Source organism: Phaenicophaeus curvirostris, chromosome 19 (assembly GCF_032191515.1).
Source record: "Phaenicophaeus curvirostris isolate KB17595 chromosome 19, BPBGC_Pcur_1.0, whole genome shotgun sequence".
Lineage (NCBI taxonomy): Eukaryota > Metazoa > Chordata > Aves > Cuculiformes > Cuculidae > Phaenicophaeus > Phaenicophaeus curvirostris.
In genome coordinates this window covers 3,626,758-3,649,168 of record NC_091410.1, presented here as the reverse complement: position 1 = coordinate 3,649,168, position 22,411 = coordinate 3,626,758, and the positions used below count along the sequence as shown (strand labels likewise).

Here is a 22,411-nt window from a genome sequence, read left to right as displayed (position 1 = left end):
TTGATAAAAGCAGTGGAATGAGAAGTCTGAAGGAATCCAAGTTGTATAAGATAGGTAAGAAAGCTAAAGAGGGGCACAACAGAGAATAAAGCATTGGCTACTCCACCTCCTGCTCTAATTCAGCTCAAACTGTCAGGAACAACACACGTTCTTAAGGACATCCATGACAGGGCCTGCCCAGCCTCCCGGCACGGGCCACTTCGCCACTGGAAGGCTCTTCCTGCTGCTTTTGACCTCAACTCAGTCCCATTACTGAAACTCCCGTCCCTCCCCTCTCAAACCAGCTGGTTTCATTTTTCAAGACCCTTTCATTTCCATCTCAGCATTCTCTTTGTTAAACCCCACTACCCCAGTGGTTCATCCTCCCTGGCGAGTCACTCCCCACCATTTCAACCTATGCTTTCACATTCCCACTGGAACACGTTATCTTGAAGAGTTCTGGCCCAACTCATACGCTGTCCCCTCCACAGTGCCAAGTGTCAGACAGGATCACACATTCTCCAAACACCACTGGCTTGTACAGAGCCTTTTCCACAACACTGCACTATCTGTTCATATTTAAGAGGTGACTCTATGCCCTATAGTCATCTTTAATCTGATTAAACACTACAGCAGAGTCTTCCTCTGCAGGCAGCCTGACCGAATCCCACTCTAGTTTCTCCAGGCCGTTTGGAGGTGTTCTAGCATCACTCCCGCTGTAGCTGCAGGCTTTCCCACCTTCATATTACACAGGAGTTGAGTAAGCACATGGGGAACTTCATCACCCATGTCCTTAACAAAAAAGCTGAAGACAAGCAGACACATCTTCATTTCAAGATCAGACAGACCTTCAGCTCAAGATATCTTTCTATTCCAAATATGAAAAGCCAATTGCTAATTTCTGAGTGTAATTATCCAATCAATGCCACAGCTACTGAAGATTATTCATTTGAATCCATGCTTCCATAGACTACTTACAAGAAAGTCTTGTGAGACAGCCAGAAACCATTCTTAAGTCAAAATGACACCAAATTCTTTTTTCCTACTGATAAAGCTCCTCCATAAAGAGAGGATTCTTTACAAGGACTGACACGAGAGCCACGGTAGACTTGTCATCTCATCAATACTTTTGCTGTACCAGGGTTTGACTCTAGAAACCCATCCCACCAGAGCCTGAAAGGCAGCACAAAGACGCTCACTCCTTATTCTTACCTCTGCTGTCAGCAACCAGCCGTGAAGCCCACAGGCAAGACATCTCACACCTCTTTCCTGCTGCTCCACATCATCCAACACTGGTAAAATTACACTGTCAGCCCAGGTTGCAGAGGTCTCTCTGTAGGTGTTCTCATCCGGCGGCTGACACAGGCTTGGAGACAGATCCGTTCTGCAGAGGCTTCCCTGGGCTAACAGCTTTCTTTTTAAGAATACCAGGAAATTTTACAGATAACAAACGCTGGAAACACTGAAGCAGCAAAGTAATGAACTTAAAATGTTAGGAAATGCTATAAATAATATTATTTTGTGCACATTTTTTCAACCCAAAGCAAATTCAGTGCAGCCTTGGTTGTCATTACACGGCTCCTCCAGCAAGCAGCACAGGCAGGGCTCCCAGATATGAAATATTCTGGTTTGTCCTCATCATCCAGCACAAGGCTGCATTCCTTATGGACTGCACACATGTCCAGCTCTGTCTGGAAGAGTTAGGACTTCCTCCCAGACCTTCCTGACAGTAAACATGAGCTTGGTTTGACTTTGACAGTCTCCTTGAGAGACAGAACACTACCATCCCCAACCGAGAACGAAAAATAAGATAATTAATAGTTAAGGTCTGTTTTGGATGCCCAGTAAAAGAAGGCTCGCACCTCTTTTTAAAAGGCTACATAAAATTACGCGTTATCTCTCCTTCCACACAGTATTTCATATATTTTCATACATTTCAAGGACAGGGTTTAGTGGTGGACTTGGCAGTGTTAGGTTCATGGTTGGACTCAACCATCTTAAACCTGAATGATTCAACCTGAACGACTCTATATTCTCCAGTACTTCATGGGGGATGGACTAGATGATCTTTACTGACCCCTTTCAACACAAACCATTCCATGATTCATCACGCCCAGACCACTGCCCACATCAATTTCTGTTAAGTGGCAATGTTCAAAACTTCTGCAAACCAGAGCCTACAATGCCAGGTAGGGAATCGAAGGGAAAGAAATCACACACGGAAGAGAATCACTTCTGAAGAATCCTGGTCACAATGGGTTAACCACTATCACACAGAGCTCCTGGGTAGAAGCACAGATAGTTTCTTAAACCCCCTACATCACTCACTAAACATTTTCTTCCACCTGAAGAAATGAGGCAGAGCCCTCAAAAATAGTTCTTGTCACCATGCAGGATCAATTCAGCCCCAGCAGGGATCAAATCCTGTGCACACAATGAGGCAGGACCTGCAGAAAACAAGGTGCAACTGTTTCAAGCCTTGAAATACAGGTGAGAAATGCCACTGAACTTCAATTGTGGCATCCCTCACATTCAGAGTAGGTACTGCACTGGGCAGAATCACAGAATCACAGAATGGTCTGGGTTGGAAGGGACCTCAAAGCCCATCCAGTCCCACCCCCTGCCATGGGCCAGGACACCTCCCACTGGATCAGGGGCTCCAAGCCCCATCCAACCTGGCCTTGAACACTTCCAGGGATGGGGCAGCCACCCCTGCTCTGGGCAACCTGGGCCAGGGCCTCCCCACCCTCACAGCAACGCATTTTTCCCTAAGATCTCATCTCAATCTTTCAGCTGAAAACTGTTCCCCGTCATCCTATCCCTGCACCCCCTGATCAAGAGCCCCTCCCCAGCTTAGCTCCCTGATGTCAAAAAGCAGTGGTTTTACACAGGTGTTAATTTTTCCCCTAAGAAAGGTTTACTCCAACTTAGCCACATGCAATGAAGACAGAACGTTTCCCAAATAAAACCAAAGCAATTTCTACTCCATACAAGAAGCTCAGGAAACAAAATGCAAACCTATCTGCATTGTATGAGTTCAGTCAGGCTATGGACAGTTATTTTACATCAGAATACTGAAAACATACGCTTCTCTGTAGAAGTTTTTAGAAAACCTGAACCTACTCACACTCAGCCTTTCCCAAGGAATGGCGAAAACCTTCAAACCCCAGCGACCAGAGCCACCTCAGAAGGGGTTCGAAGGGTGCAGGACTGTAACTCTATAGGATGAAAAAGCATAACGTTTAGACAAGACGATGAATTTTTTTTCTAAATATAAAGTTTAATCTTTCATCATTTCTTATTTACAAATGAACCCTAACAATGAGGTATCACAGTCACGGCCGCGGTGGGTTGAGTCTCAGAACTCAAACACATTACATGCAGGATGCTAATTAGTTTCTCTTAGAGCAAAAAGGTTCTCGGTAAATAGAAATGTGAAACGAATTCAGGGTTCCTTTTTTGACTTGCAACAGCCATGTAAAACAATCTTTGGGAAAAGCATTTCACTGTACATACCCGCACAGCAGGAGCGATGGGCTTGTGGTTGGACACTGCCCTGGGAGAGGTGAATTGCATCCCTACGGCACCGTAACTCCTGATGCCATCTCAACAAGTCTCTGCATCATCTGGAACACTTGCTCCCCCTTTGATTTCACAAGAACGCTCCTCTGCGCGCACACAGCAACAGTAGAACAGGGCTCCAGTTTTGAGTGGAGCCTCTGAATCGCATTTTGATGGAAGTGAGTCAAAATCTGTGTACTAGGAAAGTTGTGGGCTTTGCCCTTGGAACTGAACCAAATGAAAGGCTGGTACGAATCCACCTCAGAGGTCTGTGACCAGAGGTGACACTGTGACCTTTATTTGCAAAGGTACTAATAAATAATACACATTATTAATATAATAAGATACATGCAAACATGTAAATAATGTTTCAATTTTTGGATGGTTATCAAAACTTCATTAACATAAGTTAATAATGTCATGAAACCATGTATTTAAAGCATCATTATGATAGATAGTTTCAAATTAACCAGTTTGACTAAGAACATGGTGGATATTCATTCTGTGCACAGCACTCTCTTGAGTGAGTCCAGAAGAGGCCACGGAGATGATCCGAGGGCTGGAGCACCTCCCACACAAGGACAGGTTGAGAGAGTTTGGGTTCTTCAGCCTGGAGAAGAGAAGGCTCCGGGGAGACCTTAGAGCAGCTTCCAGGACTGAAAGAGGCTCCAGGGAAGCTGAAGAAGGGCTTTTGTTCAGGGAGCGCAGGGACAGGATGAGGGGGAACAGTTTCGAGCTGAAAGAGTGGAGATTGAGATGCGATCTTAGGAAGAAATATTCTCCTGTGAGGGTGGGGAGGCCCTGGCCCAGGTTGCCCAGAGCAGGGGTGGCTGCCCCATCCCTGGAGGTGTTCAAGGCCAGGTTGGATGGGGCTTGGAGCCCCTGATCCAGCGGGAGGTGTCCCTGCCCATGGCAGGAAGTCGGAACTGGATGGGCTTTGAGGTCCCTTCCAATCCAAACCATTCCATGATTTTATCAAGTAAACAGTGATCTGGTTTTGCAGCTTGTCCATTTATGAACATATTTATGCTCTGACATAGGTTTTCAAGGAGAAGCCAAAGACTCCATCCTTGACAGTAAATAGCAAATGGAGAGCAACATGGTAAAAGTGCCAAACTACCAATTTTGCAAGACACCGATAGCTGCTACCCGTCACCAAGAGTCCAATATTCCATCAAACATGCCAGAAAGAGCAAACACCGTCTGTATCAGGGTAAAACAAACAGCACTCAATTCCTGCAAGCATTCTTCCGAAGTTATTGCGCTAGATCAGATTGCCTCATCCCCGGAGCCAGAAGCCATTTACACCATTTTTTCTTTTTATTTATTTTTATGTAACAGATGAAAGGATTACAGAACATTTTCTAGGCCAAATTTGGAATTAATGATGGGAAAATTCTTCTGCTAATCCCCCATCTCTCCCACTGCTAGCAGACTCCCAAGGCTGGAAAAACACAACGTCTCCTGGTACCCTGCTTCAACTTTGCTCATCAGTGCAAAACGCTGGGCTGAGGGGGTTTGGAAAGGACCCTCGGCTTTGCACAGAGCCGTGAAATGTCAAGGACTGAGCTATAATGAAAATCTGAGTAAAGAACAACATGAGCCTCCAATTAGAACTTGGATGCGTTGTAATGAAACCAAATGATGGGACTCCGGGCAGATGTCTGCAGAGCAGCCACCGCCATCAGAGCCCAGGCTGCTTTACGATCAGTGGGGAATCAAACATGTCCAACCATATCCCCTGTATCCATGAAAAAATAAAGAGATTGCATAAACCTCTCCTTTTCCAGGGAGACCTTAGCCTGGAGAAGAGAAGGCCCTGGGGAGACCTCAGGGCAGCTTCCAGTACTGAAAGGGGCTCCAGGAAAGCTGGGGAGGGGCTCCTGATCAGGGAGTGCAGGGATAGGAGGAGGGAGAACGGTTTTGAGCTGCAAGAGGGGAGACTGAGATGAAAACTTGGGAAGAAATGTCTTACTGTGAGAGTGAAGAGGCCCTGGCCCAAGGTGCCCAGAGCAGTGGTGGCTGCCCCATCCCTGGAGGGGTTCAAGGCCAGGTTGGATGGGGTTTTGAGCAACATGATCTGGTGGGAGGTGTCCCTGCCCATGGCAGGGGGTGCAACTGGACGGGCTTTGCCAAGGAGAAGAACCACTCCTTGGCGAGCACAGTGACTGCCACAGCCAGGCCTGTTCACAGGATGCCCTCTTAGAAACCTCAACCTTCACTCGCAGCACTGCCCGTCAGCCCACCAGTGCGGTGCAAACAGACACTGCCTAGCAACCACCCTTCCAAAAGCCAAGGTTAATCGTTTTTCAGAGATGTAACAAACACAAAAGAATACACACCTACCAACTCTACTGGAGAAGTAAACTTTGCATAATCGATGCAGATGCCTCCAACACTTGTGCATCTGCAAACACACAGCTACCCCAACTGGCACGCTAGGGAAAATGCCTCCAGTCACCTCAGAGAGCTGGGAATTGCAAACATCTCAGCCGACCAGAGAGCTGAACGGTCAGAGAAGGAGACAGGCAGGGCCGAAGAACACGTTGTCAGAAAAGTGAGTTACTCAGCTCCCTAGAGGCTGTTTCATTAACTATCAGGCACCAGCAGCTACCGCCGAATAAAGCTGTATTTAACTGTAACGCCAGACAAGCTAAAGGCTCCTAATTAGTTGCACAAGATGGGAACAGCCAAAGCAGGTCAAGGAACTGGAAGTCAATCTTGAAACGGGAAATTAGATGTTAAATTTGACACAAATAAAAAGAAATATTGATACAGCACTTAATGAAGATGAATTTCTCCCCTGCCTCCCTACAATACAGACGATGCCACATTCACTCAGCAGTAGGAAGGAAAGAGTTTCTGAATGAGGGGGAATCACAGGGCAATTATCACAGAATCATCAAATCACAGAATGTTTGGGTTGGAAGGGACCTTAAAGCCCATCCAGTTCTACCCCCTGCCATGGGCAGGGACACCTGCCACTGCATCGGGGGGCTCAGAGCCCCATCCAGCCTGGTCTCATCAACCTGCTCACCTAACAGTGACACAAGCCTGGCAGAGCCCAGACGGGTCTGTAGGTAGTTAAGTACCGGGCATAGTATAAAATGTGTAAAGGGATAGTAGCCCCTGGAAAATACTGTTAGGGATTTGAACTTTTCCAGTTTGCCAGTAGCAATGAAATGCCTGACTATATTGCCCAGTATCCACAAACAATTGCATAAAGTCAGAGAAAATGTGGGAGTCTCACTTGCTCAGTAGTGATGAAGCCAAGTGGCAAGTGATGCAGTCATCCGCCTGCAAGAGCCAGACTATTCCCCACCTTCTCCAGACTGTTCCAAGATCTGTGAAGGACGCACTCTGCATGGCTGGCAGGTTTCATTCTTGTGATTCTGGGACAGCGAGATACAGAGGCAACACGGTGTTTTCTCTTCCCCCAGGATCAGGTTGGATGGGGCTCTGAGCAAACTGATCAAGTTGAAGATCCCCCAGCTCGCTGCAGGGGGCTTGGACTAGATGACCTTCATGGCCCCTTCCAGTGCAAACCATTCTATGATTCTATGATCTGGGCCACAGGCAGCAACAGGTAACCCTCACCACTTTTTATTTGGAGCACTTGGGAGAGTTTCCACCTTTTGAGAGTTGCCTGGAGCTCAGAAGAAAGCTCACATGAGACCACTAAGAGTTTTGCTCTAGGCTGCGCGGCAATCTGTGGGAAAGCAAGTCAAACAGAACAGGCATTCTTTGTAAGAACAAGGGTTAAACACATTCCCAATCTCACAGATGTTTTGAGGCTTCATTGCTAGAGAAAGCCTGGCCTGGTCACGCAGAAATGCGATGGTACAATACACACTACCTTTGGGGTCCCAAAAACATAAGCAGTTGAGGAACCTTCCCTACCCCCAACAGAGGGAAATGGGATGCAGACCAAGGATTTTCCTGATGAGAAACCAAGGTTTCACAAAGAATTAGTAAACACACTCAAGTTTCCCACTTGTTTTCCATTTAGAGTAAAAAAAACATTTAATCTGACTTTTTAAACAATGGTTAATAGAAGAAACTCGGGAAACATAGGTTTCTAATTAAAAATGTCTTTCCTTGCACAAGGCAGAGGATCACAATGTGACAAGAGCACTGAATCATACAATCGTTTGGTTGGAAAAGACCTTTGAGATTGAGTCCAACCATACCTGTCCACTACTAAACCACCTTGCTTGCCCATCTTTTAAACACCTCCAGGGATGGGGACTCTCCAGGCAGCCTCTGCAGGCCTGGCTGAGATCCTTTCAGTGAAGACATTTTTTCCTAATCTCCAATCTAAACTCCTCTGGTGCAACTTGAGGCCATTTCCTCTCGTCCTGGGAGAAAAGACCAACACCCACCCCACGACCAACACCCACCCACCATAGCTCTTTCAGGCAGTTGTAGATAGTGATGAGGTCTCCCTCAGTCTCCTTTTCTCCACGCTAAACAATCCCAGGTCCCTCAGCCACCTCTCATAAGGCTTGTGCTCCAGCCCCTTCATTGAGCATCACTTCTCCCAGCTGCGCAAACCATTTCTTAACCACCTTAAGATTAATAAACAAAGACATATCCCAGGCATTGCATATCCCTCCAGGATCAAGCCATGTATGCAAGACAAACATAAGAAAGCCATCCTCTTACTCCACTCTCAGCTGGAGCAGAGGTCCTGAACAGGTCTGGTGACTGTTAACATGAAGCCACCTCCCCTTGCGCAGGCGCGTGGAGAAATACAAGGGGGAAAACCACAGGTCCAGGGAGAAGCCGATGTAAGCATATCATTTATTAGCAAGTAAGGACACTACCTCCTCAGTGGTTAAGTACAACCCAACCCAAGGATAAACCATATGGCTGGAATCTTTGTGTGAGGGAGCAGGCTGGCAGGGCTCCAGAGCCCTAATTGAACTATTACCATGTCGTCAGAAATGGAAAAGTCAGAGAGACTGGAGGATCAGCTCTCCTAGGGACAGCTGATGTCATATGATCAATTAAGTGAGTAACAAAGCATATTTAACAGGAGAGCAATTCCACCATTTGGATCCTGTCTCATTTTAAAGAAAAGAGAATCATACAATCGCTTGCTTAGAAAAGACCTTTGTGATCACTGAGTCCAACCATCCCTATCCACTGCTAAACTATAGCCCTGAGCACCTCGCCTGCTCATCTTATAAACACCTCCAGGGATGAAGACTCCACCACCTCCTTCAGCAGCTCTTCCAGTGCCTGAGAACCTTTCCAGTGAAGAAATTTTTCCTAATACCCAATCTATGCCTCCCCTGGCACAACTTGAGGCCATTCCCTCTTGTCCTATCACTTGTTACTTTCGAGAACATTGCACTCAATTTGATCCCACACTTCATGTCATGAAACCTTCAAAATTCAACTCATCTGTAGCAAACAACACAATGCTGCTCCTGTAATCACTGCCTCAAAACTTTTCCATTTGGTTCATAAGGAAAGACACAGAATAAAACAAGTCAAGTGAAACCCAGGAACAATAAAAGCTTACCGTAAAAATTGTCATAAAGCTGAAAAATCGAGTAAAAAATTAATGTTGTGCTTTGTATAATCACCAATCTTTTCTTTCAACAGGCAGGCTTGACAAAAATACACCAAGTGTTCTATATTGTACATGCACCACCGGATATGTAGTGAAACATGATAAAACAACATCAGGAATGGAAAGATCACACCTAAACCTTTCCAGTTTTGTCATGTTACATTGTGGGCAGAAAGCAGTGCAGGTGTCTAAGCAGTCAAAAAAATAAATCACAATCTGAGATAAAAGTGAGGCAAAATGAGTGTCCATGAATCTTGCTCTTACCATTCTGTTCATCCAGCTCATTCCCGATCTCCCGCCCCATTTGCTTTTGCCGGGATATGATTGAAGAGAGAGCATCGAGTCCAGCATCTTGCTCTGCACACAAAAATACACAAGGTTACAAGAAACAAATGCCTGCTGTGCCAGGCTGGGTACCACAAAAGATGCAGAAATGAAGAAAAAGGTCTACCCTGTGCTTAAGGAGTTAAACTGTATTAAGAAAAACACTCCAATAGAACGTGAAAATGAATCCGTAGGCAACAGCGTTCTTAAAATGATGTGAATGATGGATAATTAATTTGTCTGCTCTGACTGGGGCATTTTGCTGAGGGTTCCCTCCCCCCACAAAAAAATCCAAGAATCCAACATTTAGCGGTTACTCAATCCTAAACGCAGGGGATTTTCTGGCACGCACCGAGATCCCTGATTAGCCTTTTTAAATTTTCCAAGAAACTTTTCACATGAATAAAAGACAAACAGGTGACGTGAACGCCAAAGAATTCCAATAGATTTTTAAAGCTGCATGATGATACGGAGCGCATGGAAGAGAGCCCAAGAGAGAGGAACACAGAGGGGGCAGAACAGCGGATGTGCTCCCACAGCTCTGCAGATGCTACTTCATCCCCTCTGCTATCCCAGTTTGCAGGTATCACACAGTCTCTTGGGCAACTCTCCTTGCCCAAAGCTGTCAAGAAGTAGAAGAAGAGGAGATGCTGGCCGTGGTCAGATAAACCGCAAAGCAGCGGTGCTGCATGGAGCAAGACTGGCAGCCGACTGCATTCCAGGAGCCAAAACCTGCATGATACAGGATGGCAGAATCCTCTTCCCTTCACCAGGATGGAGGTTTGGCCCCAATACCTCTTTCATCCTCCCCGAGGGATCCTTGTGGCATAATCAATAACTGGAGCTTGAGGTTTCTCCTGGACCATCCCAATTCACACCACTCTCCTCAACCATACCCTAAATGTTGCTTCACTTGCAGACTGAAGTGGGCTTTATCTGAAGATTGACTTCATTTGACCACTTCCAATACTTAAGTTGCATAAAATTACTTCATGAACCACCCGATGGCCTCAGGCTGAAGCTTTCCAACACTTCCAAAGACAGAGATTCCTTATGGATGGTGAGGACCAAACTCTAAAGTCCCATGTTAGACGAGTTAATTCTAACCTCGTTCCAACTCAATAACACACCTAACACACCTCAGCCTGAAGAGCAGCAGAAACAACACTACTCAGTGCAATTAATGAGATCTCCACGGCCAACCAAAACCAAGGTCAAAATCAGGGAAGCCCAGTAAGCCCTTTGAAAGCTTGATTTAAGATGTTTCTCACTAAGAATGCTGCAAGCACCGTGCTGCTCCTGCAAATACGGAAAACAACCACCCACAAATACGATGTTTGATATCTCCAGATAAGAGAACTCCGGCACAGGTTATTGCAGTGACTCTCTGAGGAGGGCTTCTCTCAGATGCTGATGAAAGAAACTCTCATACCTTCTATGATCCTGCGCTGCTGCTGCCTGAGATCATCAAAGCCAAGTCCCCTGGTTTCCTCGGATTCTTGCAAGAGCCATGGGTTGGTTACACCTCGTTTGACACCTCCCGTCATTAGGCTGGACCTGAAAATAACATCAACAAATAATTCTCAACACAAACGCACTCACTGTATAATCTGTGCTTGCAAGACTGGCTGACAGAGACAGAAATAAATTAATTTGCTGCACTTCATGGGATTATCTGCAATCTAGAAGAAATTATGCATAGAGAATCTGACAATCTCCAATTGCAAAGACATCTCACGGGCTCCATAACACTGCCTAGAAGTGGTAAAGCAAGGGGAGAATTAATTTTGCAGAGAATTAAGCTATGAAGTGAAACATATACGACACGGTGTATAAGATATTCATATTAAATAGTGTTTGCATGTAGAACACCCAGCATCCAGAACTGCTACAGAAAGAACAGTCACAGGGAATATCCATATTATCCATGTACTTGCTGTTGTGAACAACACAAACTCATCAAAGCACTGAGGTACAGCCTGAAAGCTTCCAACAGTAAAAGGATCAACACATGAATAGAGATGCAAATCAGATGAGACTGCTCATCTTCTGCAATCCCAACCAAACCTAAAAGGGAACATTCCTGCTCTGCAGGAACTGTAGGTGGAAGCTGCACAGCTACTCCTGCATTCCCAGGCTGGCAACAACACGTACCAGCAGCCAGGCACGGGCGTTCTTCAACGCAGGAGTAATCAACTTACAGGCTTTCTTTTAAAAGAATTATGACCCAAAGTTTTTCGTGTTACACACATTTCCCTAGCTACAGCGGAAAACAAGGTTTGCATGTCCAGGGCACATAAATTCAAGGAGTAAAATGACATGCCACAGAAATATTTTTCTCAATAACATATTTCTGGTTTCCGCCTTTCAGGTTTTCACTGATTTCTCCTACAAGAAAAGCACAAGATGACAGAGTGAGAGCCACATGAATCTAACCCTGCAACTCAGATTTGGGGTAAAAGGCACTGTAAGAGCGGTTCCTCAAGAGCAGAACAGAAGAGAGAGTTGCGGCTTCCTTTTCAGTCCATGTTTTATTCTTATTTTACCTTTGCTGTGCTGTTTCCCAAAGCACTTCCACAAAAAAACAAAGAAGAAAGCATTTTTAGGATCACTCAAATCCTCGAGATTTTTTAATTACACTAAGACCTAAATTAACTCTTTACTTCTTCAATTTTAATGAGTCCGAGTCCCCTCTCTGTGAGATTCACTGCAGCACTAGATGGTGCACACATATGTTCAAAATCATTTTGTGCTCCAAACCCTGCACCCAAAGCAGACAAACTCTACTCAAGTCTCCATGAAGCTCAGAGTCCCCACACCTACCGATACGGGGGTTCAGCCCTGCAGAGGGGTGATCGGAGTCTTCCAGCCCTTGGGTTTTCAAGTAAGCCCCAGAACTTATCTCAGAGAGTTCCTTGAGGAATTCTGGTGAGCTAGAGACATCTCCTGGCTGTGAGAGGAAACAGCACTGCTGAAAATTCACTCCTCTCCAACACAGCAGTTTCAGGGCATCCAAAACTGACAGGCACGTACGCCCTTGTCCGTGTGCACGGCTGCACCCTTCAGCTCACGTTCACAGTCAGGTAAATTCAAGAGTACTCACCTCCTGCTTGCTTCCAGTTCTAACATATTCACTGAATCATGGAATGGTTTGGGTTGGAAGGGACCTCAAAGCCCATCCAGTTCCAATCCCTGCCCTGGGCAGGGACATCTCCAGTTGCTCCAAGCCCCATCCAACCTGACCTTGAACACCTCCAGGGATGGGGCAGCCACCACTGCTCTGGGCAGCCTGGCCCAGGGCCTCCCCACCCTCACAGAAAAACATTCCTTCCTGAAATCTCACCTAAACCTCCCCTCTTTCAGCTGAACACTGTTCCCCCTCATCCTTGACCCTGCACTCCCTGATCAAGAGCCCCTCCCCAGCTTTCCTACAGGCCCACATTCATTCAACTCCAGCTCAAGGCAATTCGTCAGAATCCAGAAATAAATAAAATTTTTTTTTGCCACAGGACTGAAATGCCTCGTTGTGAATCCCAAGCCCTCCCTTAACCATGCTGATGATGCCGGACCAACACTCCAGAGCAGGACCCAGACAGCCCCACTCTGTCAATGACCAGCTGGCCATTGTGGGTCATGGACAACATCTGAAATAGAGGAACTGGGATCCTTCTGTATTCCAGTCCCTAAAACTCACATGCATTTACCAAGGTAGGGAATCAGGCTTGATCCGACAAAGATACACATGCCTGAAATATAGTTTTGACCGTTACCTAGTGTTCTGCATTGCTCTGGGGGATTAAACAGCCTTGTATTGCCTGAGCTCACAGAAACTGCTGCCAGGTTCACAACCTAAACACGACGGAAGCCTTAACTTCTGAAGATGCAAAAATCATCCCAGTCCACCCCAGCTCTGCGGTTCAATTAGCAAGCACACCAAAGCCAGGGTTGGCAACACCTGACAAAGCTAGTTAAACAAAGCAAACAGAACATAAAGCTTTTTGCTTGCTAAAAGAGCACAACTATTCCTGCCTGTTAAAAAAAAAAAAAAAAACAAGGCAAGCAAATCTGAAATCATTTGCACTGCTTGCTCCCCGCTAATAATGTGCCCCATTCTTGTAGGTTGGGTCATGACAACCGGTCTCCTCGTTACAATAATCTTTTTGACATGTTTGGTAACTACCTTCCCACACAACACAGTGTAACTTCCGACTTCCTCCGATTTCCCCCCTGTTTGGCTTTGGTGGTGTGAAGATTAAAGCTTATCCAATTAGCCACCCACTGCCTCCACCACGTTAATCACGCAAACCTTTGAAACCGTCACAGAGCAGTGGAGTGTGCGGATAGCTTTTGATTATAGGAGCAGATTTAACTAATTACAAGGCTTAGCAATGCGCCCAAGTATAAAAGATGATGGGGTTTAAAATCAGAGAGCTCTGTCACTGCTTAACAAGGGAGGGCTTATCTCCCAGAGGGCATTGTTTCAGCATCGTGCTTATACAGCTCCCCAAGTAACTCAGATTAGTCACCCAGCACTTGCTTGAGACCAAGGCCACACAGCACGGCTTATGGCTTCAGGAGGCTGATGAGCAAGACTGAATGTTAAACAAAACCTGGGTCATATGACAATTGGTTGCATGATCGCTTGAACATTCCCTTAATGATACAGTGATATGGGGGGGCTCTTTGAAGCAGCTAGGGCACCTTGGCTGAGCTTCCCAGGTCAACTCCGAGGCGATGGTGAAGGAGCAGGGTTATTCTCTCACTTACGGTCCCGTTGCTCACGCTGGCAGCGTAGTTTAGAAAGCTCCAAGCTAGTAAATAGAACAAGTGTAATTTTAACACGCCAAACAAAAACTCTCTCACCTCTAAAAACCCAGAAAAAGACAGAGGCACAAGCATCTCCAGGTTCCAATTTCCCTTCCCAAGTGGAGACATCCCCACAAGAACCACTCCCAGCTGGAAGCCTACAGAAGGGGCAGCACGATTGGCTTTCTGGGCTGCAATCGCACACTGCCAGTCCACGTTGAGCTTCTCATCCACCAGCACCCTTCTCAATCCTCCTCAGAGCTGCTCCCAATCCATTCTCCACCCAGCCTGTGTTTGTGCTTGAGATTGCCCTGACCTAGGTGCCTCCCTTACAATTACATCCAGAGAAAATGTGAAGGAATAAATCTGCTCTGGTGAGACTATTTGTCCTGTTCACAAAATGACCCACAACTCCATGACCTGCAACTCGCTATCCGCACCCCAGGCAACAGACTGTTTGCTCAGTGCCATTCCAAGGCCTTTGGCTTAAGATGTGTCATAAAGTTCATGTCTGAACCTCTGCTCTGTGCAGCAGCTGAGCTCTGCCTGACCACCCACAACAGGAACACGAGCCACCAGGCAGGACCCAGCTTGGCATCTTCTCCCTGCAGACCTGGCAAGCCCGCACCACAACAGCAGAGAGACACTGCTGGTACAGAAACAACCTTGGGTAGGAACCTTCTGGTAGAGCTCAGCAAACTCAGGAGGCAAAACACTAAGCATGAGGTCAGTCTTGGAAGCTGCCTTCCTACTGCATTTTTTCCTGAGGCTAATGAGTGATGAGCTTCAACCACAGGCACAACGTGAAGCACGATGCCTAAAATGATGAGGTTTGACTTACTTTTTGCTGTTGTGTTTAAATACTCACGCTTTGCTATAAAACTTATAAAACTAGGTACATGTTCATGAGAAAAATGCACAGTCCTGACTTCAGCGAAGTCCCTATGGAACTGCTGACGTGTTCTGAAGCGTGAGAGGTGCAAACTGTCCCTTGGACACACACCAAACTGAGGAGAATTTATCATCTTACTAGAATCTTCCTCAAATTTGGGGAAGGCACAACCACCTTTGGCTTTTGGGGTCAGCCAAACAGGTGCTGTACCTGCTGCTTGCGCAAGGACACAGGGGTGCCTGCAGATGCTGTAACCTACAGAGCGCTCCCAGGTGACAAGCAGGATGATGAGACACAGCAAAGTGGATGAGGAGGGTGTGGAGACAACCACGACCGTGTTGGCTCATGACTACGCAGCCAAAGACATTAATCCTGGAAAATTCTGCCCCAGATCCTAGATTTGATCTCAAGACTCAAGTCGCAGATGTCCTTGAGCATGGGTTTCTGAATGGACAATTTACCTCTTCTTCTGCTCTTCCCATCAATCTCCTAGACCCCAGGCTAAACACGCCCAACATCAGAATGCCAGAGGTGCAGCCAGGAGAGCTTCCAGCAGTAACTGGTTGGTAGGAAGGAAAGTAGGAAGCAGTTTTAAAAGCACCTAAACAACTTCTTTTTCACCTTATTTTTCAAAGAGCATTTGCTCCTCCATAAACTACTGCCAGGTTGACAAAAGCATTTGAGCACCTAATGACTGATGGAGTCAAGTCGGGCACTCAGAGCCTACCTGGCATTAGCAAAATGCCTGTTGGGAATGAGACCTAAATGCCCTCCAAACGATGGGAAAGTATTTAAGCAGGCAAAATGGTAACCAAATTACCCAGAGTGGCTGTGACTCACGGTATTTTGTGTCCCACAGCTTTCTGCATTTTGGGGAAATTCAAATTGAAACCAAGACCGGCAGCTAAAGCACTCACTGTTTATTTTTTGACCAGAGATCGACATGTACTTCCACACACCGATCACCCAGTCAGGCAGAAGGGGGAACATTCTTCATTCCTCTGCCTCCCCAAATGTTGAAAGACTCACAAAACTGTGATATTGAGATTTCCAGAAGGTCAACATTTCTGGTTGCTTTTTTCACTTCTTGCTTTCACACAGTGTGAAACCATGGGGACTTCTACTCCATTAAATCTTTTAGGATAACCTGCATGGATCTCTTTCCAAGGAGAAAAGAGGGGAGAAGATACCAAAATTGCCTACTGAAAAGCAACTAAAGAGAATTGAACTGGTGCTCAAGCGGAGTCACGTAATCAGTACCACCTTTCCCCTGGAAAATTCCAGTTGCATCTTAATTAAGGCCGACAATGCCGGAAGGGAAACTAATGCTACCTTGAAGTACTGCAGTGTCCAGCCCCGCACTCCAGCCCGGGTTGTCAGTTAGGATAAATACCAAGAGCATTAGGGCACTGTACTTCACAATCAGGAACAGCTTTACAGCTGTTTTCAAAGGATGTAAAACTCACTGAATGGTGACCAACTATAAACGAAGATTAATTCTAGTAAAACCTTCACAGTTACAGGCCATGGGGACCATAAATATGTGATCAGTGGTGCAAGAAGGTTAATGAAAGGAACAACTGCTGGTAAGAAAGCCTTCTGAAAATGTGTGCTGTCACATCAGCGATGGATTAGATACGGAAAACCAATACAAAACCAGAGAGGTGTCACTGCTAGGACTTAATCAAATGACTTGGGCTGATTTTTCTAATGCAGTGAGAAAATCAGACTTTCAGACTGCAGGCACTGAGGAGTGGCCTTTGCCACCAACAGAAATCCAAAGGAGACTGTGCCAGAAGTCTGGAATTATTTCAGAGAAATCCAGGGCTGCAAATAGCAACTTAACCCTCCCAGCTGCCTTCACAGAATCATGGAATGCTTTGGGTTGGAAGGGACCTTAAAGTCCATCCAGTTCCAAAGCTCTGCCATGGCCACCTGGCCTTGAACACCTCCAGGGATGGGGCAGCCACCACTGCTCTGGGCAACCTGGGCCAGGGCCTCCTCACCCTCACAGCAAAACATTTCCTCCCAAGATCTCATCTCAGTCTCCACTCTTGCAGCTGAAAACTGTCCCCCTCATCCTATCCCTGCACTCCCTGATCCAGAGCCCCTTCCCAGCTTTCCTGGAGCCCCTTTCAGCACTGGAAGCTGCTCTAAGGTCTCCCTGGAGACTTCTCTTCTCCAGGCTGAACAACCCAAACTCACTTAGCCTGTCCTCATACAGGAGATGATCCACCTCCTGGATCATTCCGTGACCTCCTCTGGACCTGCTCTAACACAGCAACCTCCCGTCCCTCCGCACTACACAGCAGGCAGGGTACAAAGCTCCCTTCCTACCCGAGTACATGCAGGCCAGGCTCAGGCAAGAGGGAAAGCTTTGAGTGCCTGGCACAAGAGCTTTGAGTGCCTGGCTACACCCCTGCTCACACCATTAAAACAAGACCTACAAGGGAGAATATGGAGGGGGGGTGAATTCACCAGGCAGAGAATAGTTGGCAGAGTTTTACCCATTTTTAATTAAAGAAGTTGAAAGAGAACTATAAAACTTCAAGCCTTGCAACACTAGAAAATAAATAATGTCTCTGATGTTATCTTGGGCTGGGAAACACTGGTTTCCCTGATCATTTCAAAGGGAGTTCAAAATTAAGATGGCATTTTGATTTTTTCCTCCTGTTTGCCTCAACACCTTTGCACCAGGGCAGCTCTCGGTGAATCCTCACCCTCCACTCCACAGCAGTAACCAACGGCCACATATGCCGCACTGCAGCAGGGAAGGGGCACTCCAGAGGGTCTGCGCCTTCCCACATCATGGGAGGGCAGAGACAGGACAAGGGGGGACGGTTTTCAGCTGAAAGAGGGGAGATTGAGATGAGATCTTGGGAGGAAATGTTTTGCTGTGAGGGTGAAGAGGCCCTGGCCCAGGTTGCCCAGAGCAGTGGTGGCTGCCCCATCGCTGGAGGTGTTCAAGGCCAGGTTGGATGGGGCTTGGAGCAACCGGATCCAGTAGGAGGTGTCTCTGCCCAGGGCAGAGGGTTGGAAATGGATGGACTTTAAGGTCCCTTCCAGCCCAAACCATTCCATGACTCCATGATCACCAGTTCCTACAGTCGGTCGTGTCCTTGTTGTTTCCCGTGTTTCAGTTGACTCAGCAATAGACGTAAAAGCCACCACCAACGCATCAACTGCATTTGCACTGCACTATGGAAAACACTAAGCCTGGAACTAATGGATAAGATCAGAGTCCTCAGTTCTACCATCTGCAGCAGGAGCTGCACTGACAACCTCTCGTGATGCAAAGAAGACAAACTGGAACACAGGCTTTGGCTGTACCAAACATCACCCGGGAGAACAAAAACAAGCAGGAACCAACCTCTACACCACATTACTGAACAGGACCTCACAAAAACACACAGGAATACAGGAAACTATCAGTTAGACTTAGAGTATCTCTTATACCCGCTCCAAGATACACAATGCGAACAAGCTAGAAAAAACATACCTTACTTTGAACAGTTATGGTAGGAAACAACGCCCTCACTGGCACCAATTCCTTAGTACACAACAGCTTCAAAACCATCTCTGCCACTTCCAAGAGCACAGCATGAAAAGGGACTGGTTCTCAAAGAACAGCAGCAAAAAAAGGTAAGCAGGTTGCAGTGAGGTGGATGCCCGTCTCTGCTCTCAAGTAACAAGGGATAGAACAAGAGGAAATGACCTCAAGTTGTGCCAGGGGAGGTTCAGATTAGACAGTAGGAAAAATTCCTTTACTGACAGAGGGATGAAGCCCTGGCAGAGGCTGCCCAGGGCAGCAGTGGAATCTCCAGCCCTGGAGGGGTTCAAAAAGCATGTGGCTGTGGCACCTTGGGGACATGGTTCAGCAGGCACAGTGGTGCTGGGCTGATGGTGGGACTGGGTGAGCTGAGAGGGCTTTTCCAACCTTAATAATTCTGTGATTCTATGAAAAAGGCATAGGCATTTCTTCAAATGGTGAGGGGTTAAAAGCAGACGAAGTTTTGTTCTGTTCTGAGAGCTGACATACTCCAGAAAGCTGAGAAGCTTTCCCAGAAGGGCTCTAATGCTCTCCCCGAGACAGGTAACCTCACAGGCATGGATAAAGCACAAGACTTGTGCATTTGCTACAGAAAAGGTCTGGTGAATATCGTGCGCTGAAAAATACTTCCAGTGAGAAGGACAAGCTAGAAAAAATTTTTAATCCCTATTTCCATCACATGCCCACACTGGGGAAGCTCTGCCGCACTCCTCAGAGGCAGATCTCACTGCACCACAGGGTAGCAGAGGTGAGGAAGCTCCGCTCAGCCTCACCGTGTGACCCAGCCCACACAGGCAGCATTGTCGGGGGCTGACAGGGCAGAGCCCCTCGCGTCGCCCACAGCCTGGGAAGTCGGCACCCACTGCATTAGCGCTTCCCCTACATCAGCACGATCAGTGCCTGCGCCCAAGGGCTGTCATTCACAGAAAACCTCCGAAAATGTACATTCAGTTTTTGAAAAATAGGAGGCTTTTAAAACAAGTTTTAGCAATTATTATCTCCATTCAAGAGTTATTTCATGCAAGCACTGCAAACTCAGAGCCTGCAGCTCCACTTCTCCTCGGCACTGTTCTGCGGGCCAGATTACGTGAATCCACAGAGGGAAAATGTAGTAAGAGTGAATGCAACTACCTGCACTGGAATTTAGTCAAAACAGCCACTTGGTGCCCTGCGTGGGGCCAGGAGACAGGGAAGTCGCACTCTGTGATAACCGGGCTTTTCATATTTGCAGGAATATTGGCTCAGGGCTAACAGAGATCAAAGCACATTGCCCAGTGAATCCCAAGAATACTCGCCAGGTTGTCCCTCAACACATGCCACTTCCATTCTGATGTACCATGGCCCCAGCCCTCTACTAAGGGGGATGTTCTGATGCCCATCAGCTTGTAGAGGTGGGGGAAATAGCAGCTTCATTTTGTTGCCCGTAGCGTGGCTGCCAGCTTAGGAAGAAGACTTATTTACTGCCACCCTTCCTCTCGCTTCCCTACTGCAATTAATTCCTTGGGCAATTTAAACACACTGAAAGAGAAAGGAGTCACAAAGAAAACCCAGCTGTTACAACAGAGATGAAGAGGCAGAGCTCCAGGCTGGACCCAGGACGCTCTCTCTTGACCAGCAGGGATGTCACTGAAAACAGAGGGAAAAAGGAAGAATGAGAAGAGAGGCTGCATTATGCATTTGAATGGGGAAAGGAAGGAGAAGTATAACAAGTTCACACGAATTGCTCCATTCTGCTGCTCAGCAAGCATTTTTAACTCAGTATTTTGGTGAGAAATCAAAGTTCAGGGATGTTAAGCAGCACAAGGAGCTCCTCAGCACAACACATGCGTGCTTGGGCAGAAACCAGAGCTACCAAACACCCTGGAGTACTGCAAAGGAGAGCAAATATTCACAAGTGGAATCCCATAGCCAAAAGCTGGTGCTGACCTAACTGGAAAGAGCTAAAATTCAAAAGGCCATTAACAAAGCACTAGGAACAACTCACCCCTCCTTGTCCCACTGCACACGCAGTCTGCAGGACTGCAACACCTGCAGGAACAGACGGCTTTTAAAAATTCTGCACCTAATGTAGTTTCTATGGGATGGAAACAGTGCGCCAGTGACTCCCGCAAAAGCCAACTCACCCACTAATGATTCATTAACTCAGATAGGAGGCCTGAATTCCATCCTTCAGGAAAAGGCTCTGCCTGATCCATCAGAGGCACCAGGGACGGATTCTAAGAACCTGTCAGAAGTGACAAATGCAGCTCCTTCCACTGGGAAGGGGCTCTATGTAAAGTGTGTAAGAGCAGCACAATGTGCAGGCTAGAGACCAGAATTCTTTTTCCCAGCTGTGAAGGACACCAACATGGAAATTAAACACATTCCAGATGCAGGCCCCTGCTGACAGCTACACAATGTGATCACCGGGGACTGCCTGAAGCTTAAGTTGCATCCTGACATTTCCTTTCTAGACCTCATACGGTGGCACCCACCAGGCCAACGTAGTAACTGACTTCTGGATCACCTAGTCGCCTTTACCTCTTCCCAACACCTCCCCATTCCCTCCTCCGCCCCAGCTCTGTAGGCAAACACGACACCGACACTAAGAAAAGCAAATGAACCTTATGATATGAAACCACCGTTTCCCTCATGCAGAGGTAAAAAGAGTTCTATGGATAGGTTTAACATCACCTTCAGACACCACCAGAGTGCAGATCCCACTGTTGCGTTGTGGTGACACCACCATACCTTATCACATCTGGTTCCGGGCCTTCATTCCTGTAAGACGCCTGAAGCTGTTTCTGTCGTGTGAGGAGATCATCCACCAAATTCTGCCTCCTGTCCCCCTCCAGCTGCGTGCTGATGGCATTGGGTTAAGGACCAGAATTAAAAACACTGGGAAAACTCTACTTCTATTAAATAAAATAAGAACTGTTACACATTCTTAATATAAACCAGACCTCCAGATTGTCAAAATTAACTAGAGTAGCTATTTGAACTCAAGAAAAGGCTGTAAAACCCAAGAGAAGGATGGGCAACACATCTCTGAATGAAACCTGCTGTTACTCTGAACGTATCTCTGAAGTTTACATATTTCAGAGAAAAAACTTCAGGCAGTGAGCACAGTAACCTTCAGGTCACCACCTCAAGGTAATAACAGAACTGGAGGGCTACTTACTGCCAAGTTACTAAAAGTATTACAAATAATATTTCCCCCTCCAAAATATAACATAATTCTTCTGTCATGTATTACTAAGAAGCCCTATGCAGTGGATTTCTTCTGTAACACAGAATCATGGAACGGGTTGGGTTGGAAGGGACCTCAAAGCCCATCCAGTTCCACCCCTTGCCATGGGCAGGGACACCTCCCACTGGATCAGGGGCTCCAAGCCCCATCCAACCTGGCCTTGAACACCTCCAGGGATGGGGCAGCCACCACTGCTCTGGGCAACCTGGGCCTCCCCACCCTCACAGTAAAACATTTCTCCCCAAGATCTCATCTCAGTCTCCCCTCTTTCAGCTGGAAACCATTCCCCCTCATCCTATCCCTGCACTCCCAGATCAAGAGCCCCTCCCAGCCTTCCTGGAGCCCCTTTCAGTACTGGAAGCTGCTCTAAGGTCTCTATGCAGCCTTTTATTCTCCAGGCTAAACAACCCAAACTCTCTCAGCTCGCCCTCATACAGGAGGTGCTCCACCCCTTGGATCATCTGCGTGGCCTCTCCTGGACCCGTTCCA

General features: G+C 46.9%; 1 protein-coding gene across 2 annotated transcripts in view; it reads right to left on the bottom strand.

Moving 5' to 3' along the window:
- The window catches only part of STX8 (syntaxin 8), a 116,231-nt gene that overhangs the window by 89,013 nt on the left and 4,807 nt on the right, over positions 1 to 22,411 (bottom strand). For both annotated transcript variants that reach the window (XR_011338747.1, XM_069872375.1), the window contains exons 4-6: positions 21,424 to 21,534; positions 10,878 to 11,002; positions 9,386 to 9,478 (exon numbers count right to left, since the gene is read on the bottom strand). Coding sequence is in view for 1 of the 2 variants with exons in the window: in XM_069872375.1 (XP_069728476.1) it covers positions 9,386 to 9,478; positions 10,878 to 11,002; positions 21,424 to 21,534 (329 nt within the window). In the remaining variant the exon portion in view is untranslated. The remainder of the gene's footprint in view (positions 1 to 9,385; positions 9,479 to 10,877; positions 11,003 to 21,423; positions 21,535 to 22,411) is intronic.